Source organism: Chiloscyllium plagiosum, chromosome 7 (genome assembly GCF_004010195.1).
Source record: "Chiloscyllium plagiosum isolate BGI_BamShark_2017 chromosome 7, ASM401019v2, whole genome shotgun sequence".
NCBI classification, from domain to species: Eukaryota; Metazoa; Chordata; class Chondrichthyes; order Orectolobiformes; family Hemiscylliidae; genus Chiloscyllium; species Chiloscyllium plagiosum.
Window position 1 is genome coordinate 86,473,094 of NC_057716.1, and position 9,268 is coordinate 86,482,361.

Below are 9,268 nucleotides of genomic sequence, written 5' to 3' on the forward strand. Positions count from 1 at the left end.
CAGTGGTGTTCCACAGGGGTCAATATTGGGACCACTGTTGTTTGTAATATACATAAATGATCTGGAAGAGGGCACTGTTGGTATGATCAGCAAGTTTGCAGATGACACAAAGATTTGTGGAGTAGCAGAAAGCATAAGGGACTGTCAGAATACAGGAGGATATAGATAGACTGCAGATTTGGGCAGAAAAGTGGCAGATGGCTTTCAATCCAGACAAATGTGAGGTGATGCATTTAGGCAAGTCTAATTCTAGAGCCGAATTATACAATGAATGGAAGAGCCTTGGAAAAATTGCTGGGCAGAGCGACCTGGGAGTGCAGGTCCATTGTACCCTGAAGGTTGCTGTACAGGTGGATAGAGTGGTCAAAAAGGCATATAGCATGCTTGCCTTCATTGGACAGGGTATTGAGTATAAGAGCTGGCATGTCATGTTAAAATTGTACAAGACATTGGTTCAGTTGCATTTAGAATACTGTGTACAGTTCTGCTTGCCACATTACCAAAAGGGTGTGGACGCTTTGGAGAGGGTGCAGAGAAGGTTTACGAGGATGTTGCCTGGTATGGAAGGTGCTAGCGATGAAGAGAGGTTCAGTAGGTTAATCTTATTTTCTCTAGTGAAAATAAACCTGAGGGGAGACCTGATTGAGGTTTACAAAATCATGAAGGGTAGAGACAGAGACAGGGTGGATAGAGACAAGCTTTTTCCCCAGGGTGAAGGATTCAATAACGAGAGGTCATACTTTCAAAGTGAGAGGTGGAACGTTTAAGGGGGATACACTTGGTAAGTACTTCACACAGAGGGTGGTGGGCATTTGGAACACGTTGCCAGCAGAGCTGGTAGAGGCAGGCACGGTAGATTCATTTAAGATTGGTCTGGACAGATGCATGAGTAGGTGGGGAGCAGAGAGATACAAAGGCTTAGGAATTGATTGACAGGTTTAGACAGTAGTGGGCGGCACGGTGGCACAGTGGTTAGCACTGCTGCATCACAGCGCCAGAGATCCGGGTTCAATTCCCGCCTCAGGCGACTGACTGTGTGGAGTTTGCACGTTCTCCCAGTGTCTGCATGGGTTTCCTCCGGGTGCTCCGGTTTCCTCCCACAGTCCAAAGATGTGCAGGTCAGGTGAATTGGCCATACTAAATTGCCCGTAGTGTTAGGTAAGGGGTAAATGTAGGGGTATGGGTGGTTGCGCTTCGGCGGGGCGGTGTGGACTTGTTGGGCCGAAGGGCCTGTTTCCACACTAAGTAATCTAATCTAATTTGGATCAGCTCAGGCTTGGAGGGCCGAAGGGCCTGTTCCTGGGCTGTAAATTTTCTTTGTTCTATCTCTCCGAACAACATGGAAATGATCTAAAACAACTTATAAGCAATTTTGAATGCAAAACAAGAATGTCTTAGAGTCATAGGGTTGTCCAGCATGGAAACAGACCCTTTGGTCCAACTCATCAATTTTGAGCACTTATTCTAAATTAATCTAGTCCCATTTGCCAGCATTTGGCCCATATTCACTCTAAACCCTTCCTGTTCATGTATCCATCCAGATGCCTTTTAAATGCTGTAATTGTACCAGCCTCCGTCACTTCCTCTGGCAGCTCATTCCATACACACACCACCATCTGCTTCAAAAGGTTGGCACTTAGGTCTCTTTCATATCTTTCCCCTCTCATCCTTATTCTCTATGACCTCTACTTTTGGACTTCCCTAACCTGGGAAAAAAACCTTGGCTATTTATCCTATCCATGCCCCTCATGATTATATTCTATAAGATCACCCCTCAACCACTGATGCTCCAGGGAAAACACCCCAGCCTATTCAGCCTCTCCCGATAGCTCAAACCTCCAACCCTGGCAACATCCTTGTAATTCTTTCCTGCACCCTTTCAAGTTGAATAACATCTTTCCTATAGCAGGGAGACCAGAAGTGAACACAGAATTCCAAAAGTGGCCTAACCAATGTCCTGTACAGCCACAACATGATCTCCCAACTCCTATATTCAATGCATTGACCTTTTGTGTACCAAATGCCTTCTTTGTGACCCCATCTACCTGTGACTCCTGCGTCTCGATATCTGCAAATTATTAACCGAGGCTAACACTCCTCCAAACTTGTCATCGCATACTTAAAATTATACACCAGTACAGATATTTGTATGGTTATAGCTAGTCATCAGAAACTTCAGATGTCACAACACAGCACCATAAACAGCAATTATTTGATCAAATATATAATGGGCATTACTCATTACTTCAAAATTGAAATGTCATTATGTTATTCACCAAGTATTGCAAGATCAGCCACATGATTAAAAATAGGATATAATCCTCTTTATCTTTTCTTACTTGAAGGATGGAGGTAGATGATATCTTTCACTGTGAACTCCCGAGACTGGGCCAGCTTTAGACAGTCAGCAATCAGGCTTAGCAGCAGGACCCAGGCCGGGGCAGGCCGGGCTTCCATTGCTGGTCTTGGGCTTGGGCATACAGATATCCAATGAGATGCCTTCTTCCCTGGTAGAAAGTACCTAAAAACAAAGCAGTTTTCTGAGAGCCACTCCAAATAGAAGGATGGCAGCTAGTTAACAACTGCCCAACTCATGCAGACAAGTTTACAGTGTTTCCCACACACAGTGTCTCCCTGACACCAACCCAGCTTTTAAAACAAACATCATATTTTAGACATTTATCGTGTAGAGATGAAGAGCCAAAGAAGAAAAGGACTGTTTCATCAGACCGCACATCAAACCCACTGAGCTGATTCTTTTTGGCAATTGACTGACAACTGTGCCAGTGACTTCTCCTTCCTTGGCAGCAGGTCAAGTATGGCAGATGGAGTGTTGGGCAGATGGTGGGTTAGGGTGGAAAGGGGTGGGAGGAGGAGGATTCATCTCAAGCAGCTGCATGATTTAGCCAGCTAAAATAACAAAGCAAGTTGCAGAAAAATTGTCAGTCAACTCCAAAGCCTCGTTCTTTCTACCTCCTCCAACCCCTCCAGCCCGAATTTCCTCAGGATTTGGCCTCCAATAATTTGATTTGTTACATTCTCTTTTTCTTTTGGCTGAGGTATGGAAATGTCAAATCCACTTAGCCTTTACAAGCTGAACCTTTGCCTCAGTAGGGTACCACAGCATGCTTTTCCCCAGCTCCTCGTCTGCTGTTGCTTCAGACTTATTCCATTATAACACTGTGGCCTTTGCTTTGCCACCATGCCCATAAAATTAACTGACAAATTCATGAAGCAAAGGATACAATTGCTCATTTGTCTGAGATGATTAACGTGGGGACATGTTTTCTTTACCATCACCAGATGAGGACACAAAAGGTTTCGGCTTCCTGATGGGGGAGAACGTTATTATAAATATTTTTCCTTCCAGCTCAGTGCACCTAATAAAAGCTTGATTCTCACAATTATAAACCCCTTTGTGAGCAGGGCAAGGCTTAATGCAGGCACACCACTGACCCCTATAATTCGTTCCGTTCCTGTCTGCAGTTAGATTACATTACCAGCAGGTCAGAGGGAATCCTCAGACTGTGTGCTTTGCTTTGGCATGTTATGTTCTGTCAACCTCTTACTAAAAGGGATAGAGAAAAGTACTGCAGCACATATCATGAACAAACAATGGACCCTCCATTAAACGTTGCGATTGTTGAAAAAGTCAATATTTATTATTCAAATACAATGACTTGTACGGTGGAAATTTATTAATCCCATACTTTCATTTGTACAGCTTACCCAGAAGTGTCCACATTTGACAAGCAGCGAGTGTGAACAATTAATTTAAAAATTACATTTTTACAGAACTTAAAAACTTCTTCTAAAAACTTTAATGACTTGCCAACATCTCCATACAATGTATGGGTGTGAAAACCCTATAACTTGAGCGGTTCAAATTTATCAAGTAAAAATGTTACAGAAAATGGACTACACCCTTTCAGAATTGTTCACACACCTTCAATGAAATGACAGCATGTAATTACTTGGCAGGAATACAATTAAAAAGGTGCTGCTTAGATTTATGGCAAACAACTAAAAGAAAGCAAAAAAGAAGTAACTGCATTTACAGCATCTAGTTATCTTACTGAATGAATTGTTTTTGGATTGCTGTGACTGCTGTTAGTTTGGTTAATGCAGCAGCCACATCTCCTGAGCAGCAATTAAATAAATTATGACATTAATCAATTGAGAGGCATTAACTAGACCACCAGGCAAATTCCCTGCTTTCCTTTGAATAGGCCTGTGGGACCTTTATTATTCACATGAAAGGCAGATGGATCTCATTTGAAAGATAGCATCTCCAGAAATGAGGCACTCCTTCAATGCTGTACTCAAGTGTCAGACCAGATCATGTGCTTAAGGTTTTGGTATGGGACTTGATCTCATAGCCTCCTGACCTAGAGGTGAAAGTATTTCCAACTGAGTTCAAGTACATCTTATTGGATTTTCATGCATTCCTGTGTATAGTTGAACATTGATTTGTGACAGCATCAGTGATTTCAGGACAGATATCCCAGGGTGAAATTTGCTCTCATTGCACCCATTTTCAGGCATTAAGATGGATGAAGGTCCAATTAAGGAGCCAGATTTCCATGCCCAAGCAGCTTTGGAAGTCTGTTACCTCGTCAATTTTGGCAGTCTACAGGTATCTCTATGATGACCACTTTCAACAGGCATCAGGCACCTTGAATCTGCCAATGTGGGGACCTATGTTAGTCCAATACTTCATACCAGAAATTGGTTCCACCTGAATGCAGCCAACATCAGGCTGACTTATTCAACATCAGACCTAACCAATCATTAAAGTGACTATTGAAGGCTGTCAACAAAATGTAATTAGTTTTAACAAGAAAGCTTAATGTGGCAAACTAGTACAGTTCACCTAGTATTGCACACTCTCCTTCTCAGCACCCTCCAGCATTCCCCTTTCTCCTCCTGACTCACTTCAGCACAGCCACACAATACAAGTACCACAAAAGTGTGAGGGCACAGGAGGAGGCTATTCAGCCCATTGTGTCTGCACAGACTGTAAAGCTATTATACTGCATGTCCCTGGAATGCCAGCAAAGGAGTGTTCCCTCCCTCAAAATCACAATGTACCCAGTACAATGGGGCAAAAGTAATTTTTGGAACCCATGAGTTTAAGTTACTCTGGAGATTTGAGCTCATAATTTGTTCTGTTGATGGTGCCATTTCTCAGAGGAGACCTTAAATTGAGGCACTCAATGCCCTTTCAGGTGGATGTAGATGTTCCCTTGTGAAGAGTAAGGGAGTTCTCCTGTTGTCCTGGCCAACATTTCTTAACGAACTAACACCTTAAAACAATTAATCCTGCCATTGATTTCATTGTTGTTTTTTGAGACATCACTGAGTGCAATTGCACTTCAAAAGCACTCCATTGGTTGTATATCACTCTGACATTGTAAAAGACCTTACACACTTCCAAGTTTCTTCTTTCCTCAGTAAAGAATTTTTCCAGACTTAAGGGATAATCTGTGGATAGAAGCTACAAGTGTGGGCACAGAAGTCATTGCCTGTGTGTTGCTGCTGGTCATTTGAAATGTGGCCTTTTACTAATCAGCCAGTGTGCTGAACATGGTACAGGGAGAAAGTGAGGACTGCAGATGCTGGAGATCAGAGCTTAAAAATGTGTTGCTGGAAAAGTGCAGCAGGTAAGGCAGCATCAAAGAAGCAGGAGAATCGACTTTCGGGCATAAGCCCTTCTTCAGATTCCTGAAGAAGGGCATATGCCCGAAACGTCAATTCTCCTGCTCCTTTAATGCTGCCTGACCTGCTGCGCTTTTCCAGCAACACATTTTTAAGCTCTGATCTCCAGCATCTGCAGTCCTCACTTTCTCCTAGTTGATTTTAACCTACTGCGAATCCTCTTGCAAGGATGCCTTCCTTGAAGAAGCTCACCTCCTTCCTGAACATGGTACAACACTACCAACAATGTAGTTTAAACAGATCTCAGTGATATGGGCTCACTAAACTGAAAGCTTCACAAAGATAACTGTGACAAAATATTCACCAGAACAGGAGACAGTGCATAGGAAGGCTGACGCTATTTTTTTCAAAATCAGAATTGGGAACAATAACTATTTTCTACTGCCAGTGAATGTGATCTTACTTCTCTCAGGAATGGGGGACTTTTTGTGGCTTTGCAGTGCGAGAAATACTACACATGGTTTTGACAGAGAGGAATTGAAAACACACTGTTGGTAATTTTCTGCACCACACCCAAGCCAATTGATGTGACCAATCACCTGAAATTGTGGATGCTCACTTCAAAACTTCATTTTGCATTCAATGATCTGCACACATGATTTTTTGGAAGTTATCCACTTTTGGGATGTAACAGACCTCCACCAACTATTGGCCACAGTGTGCACCTGACAGTGGAACCTCTATGCCAATTACAGTGATTGGAACCAGGTGGATTCCGACTATAGGATCCTTGATCGGAATCACCACACAGGTGACTGACTGTGTGGAGTTTGCACGTTCTCCCCATGTCTGCGTGGGTTTCCTCCGGGTGCTCCGGTTTCCTCCCACAGTCCAAAGATGTGCAGGTCAGGTGAATTGGCCATGCTAAATTGCCCGTAGTGTTAGGTAAGGGGTAAATGTAGGGGTATGGGTGGGTTGCGCTTCGGCGGGTCGGTGTGGACTTGTTGGGCAGAAGGGCCTGTTTCCACACTGTAATGTAATCTAATCTGTAATCTTATTGCCCTGGGCTAATCAGGAAGCCCTGACTGACCGTATAAACAGGGGATACTGGTCATTCAGGTGTTTTCCTTCCTGGTGGTGAATGAAAAACTACAAGCAGGGGATTCAGAATCTCCTCAGTTCAGGGGATTGACTCCGAGCTGGCTGGCCACAGCCAATGTACTGTGCACAAGTAAATAAAGGGTGATTTGGTGATGGGATACCAGCCTCTGTGTAGTTATTTCACGAACATAGTCTTGTTTCATGATTGACAGCTTACCTTCATGTATAATAATTTGGAGGCACGAGTTAAACTGGGAAGAGCATTTTTTGCCAAAAGCTTTAAATCCCAAGTGCACTTGGGTGAGATCAGCTGACATAACATTTAAAGCTATGCTCCGAGTGCTGGAAAGTGGGACTATTGTAGATTTATAGCTCCTTGAACGTAAAGTCGCAGGTAGATAGGATAGTGAAGAAGGCATTTGGTATGCTTTCCTTTATTGGTCAGAGTATGGAGTACAGGAGTTGGGAGGTCATTTTACAGCTGTATAGAACATTGGTTAAGCCACTTTTGGAATATTGTGTACAATTTTTGTCTCCCTCCTATAGGAAGGATGTTGTGAAACTTGAAATGGTTCAGAAAAGATTTACGAGGATGTTGCAAGGGTTGGAGGGTTTGAGCTATAGGGAGAGGCTGAATAGACTGGGGCTATTTTCTCTGGAACATGACAGGCTGAGGGGTGACCTTATAGAGGTTTAGAAAAATCATGAGCAGCATGGATAGGGTAAATAGACAAGGTCTTTTCTCTGACATGGGAGAGTCCAGAACTGGAGGGCATAGGTTTAGGGTGAGAGGAGAAGATTTAAAAGGAACCTAAGGGGCAACTTATTTTACACAGAGGGTGGTACATGTATGGAATGAGCTGACTGAAGAAGAAGTGATGGAGGCTGAGACAATTTCAGCATTTAAATGGCATCTGGATGGGTATATGAATAGGAAGGGTTTAGAGGGATATAGGCCAAGTGCTGGGAAATGGAACTAGGTCAGATTAGGATGTCTGGTTGGCATGGACAAATTGGATGAAGGGCTTCTGCCCGAAACGTCAATTTCCCTGCTCCTCAGATGCTGCCTGACCTGCTGTGCTCTTCCAGCACCACTCTAATCTCCAGCATCTGCAGTCCTCACTTTTGCCCTGTTTCACTTGAACCATCAAGCCTGCTGAATTCAGGGCCCATTGTTCAACCTGCAGCCCTTCATTCTGAGGAAATACGGATCTCAAATTATCCAAAAAATGAAATGGCCATTTCAACTATTTTATTCAGTCAGGAAGGATGAGCAATAGCAAGGTCGACTGGAACAATGTTGTGAATTCACTCTTCTTACAACTTCATTAACCTGAAGCACAGAGGAAATGCTCCTGCAAGCAAATCTAATTGAATTGAAAATAAAATTGCTACAGATAATGGTAGATCCACTCTACAAAAGATTAATAATGTGGAGCGTATGCAGAATAATGGATGTCTCGTGCAATTGTCTAGAGAATAATAGATCCCTGGCAGTGACTGCATATAGATAATGGATACCAGACGGTAATTATGCGGAAAATAGTAGGCACTGGGTGGTGATTACATAGAGAACTAGTGAGTAATTAAACAATTGTCTTCAAATAAAGCTATTCATATAATGTAAACATTACAGAATAGTTTCAGAGGTTTATTACCATTGAAATGAAAGAGATTGAAAACTTAGAATCACTGGTGAAGTGTGTTTGTTCAGCATACTGTTTGCAGTCTGTATTTGATTACCTTTGTTGTAACATGGAGCTGACAATCTTTGGCAGGTGCCTACCATATTCTCGGTGCATAATAATATGCAATAAAAGGATTAATGATCATTCCTGCATTGAAGCAAGACTGGAAAATAACTTAGTGACCACAAGGAAACGGTTGCAAGATGTACTGAAATACGAAAGTTTAAGAACACTCAGCATGAATCTAAAATGCAACAGGGCAAAAGGAGTGCTTTCCAACTTTCCTGTGAATAAAAAAAAAATCAGAATTCAGCTTCAGAGGATAAACAAGAATTCACAGCCACATCATTAATTAGATTAGATCCCCTACAGTGTGGAAACAAGCCCTTCGACCCAACAAGTCCACAGCGACCCTCCAAAGGGTCACCTACCCAAACCCATTTCCCTCTGACTAATACACTTAACACTATGGACAATTTAACATGGCCAATTCATCTGACCTGCACATCTTTGGACTGTGGGAGGAAACCCACGCAAATACAGGGAGAATGTGCAAACTCCATACAGACAGTCGCCCAAGGCTGGAATCAAACCTGGGACCCAGGTGCTGTGAGGCAGCAGTGCTAACCACTGAGCCACTGTGCCGCACTCATTTGTAAATATGTAGCATGGGGGCTCCTGGTGGATATAGTCTGGGTCAGAAATTAGCTTGGATAAGAATCCTATGTGGTGGTGTTGTGCTTGGACCTGGAATTCCTTGTAACTAGTGTGACTAAGAAGAGATCTGCAGCCAATAATATTATCAACTCGATCATAAACTA

At 42.9% G+C, this 9,268-nt stretch overlaps 1 protein-coding gene across 1 annotated transcript in view; it reads right to left on the reverse strand.

The window, feature by feature from the left end:
• The window catches only part of lypd6 (LY6/PLAUR domain containing 6), a 32,088-nt gene extending 28,481 nt beyond the window's left edge, over positions 1-3,607 (reverse strand). Inside the window, exons 1-2 of the mRNA XM_043694593.1 lie at positions 2,747-3,607; positions 2,340-2,521 (exon numbers count right to left, since the gene is read on the reverse strand). Coding sequence (XP_043550528.1) covers positions 2,340-2,457 — 118 coding nt within the window. The 5' untranslated portion in view covers positions 2,458-2,521; positions 2,747-3,607. The remainder of the gene's footprint in view (positions 1-2,339; positions 2,522-2,746) is intronic.
• Positions 3,608-9,268: the final 5,661 nt, after the last annotated feature.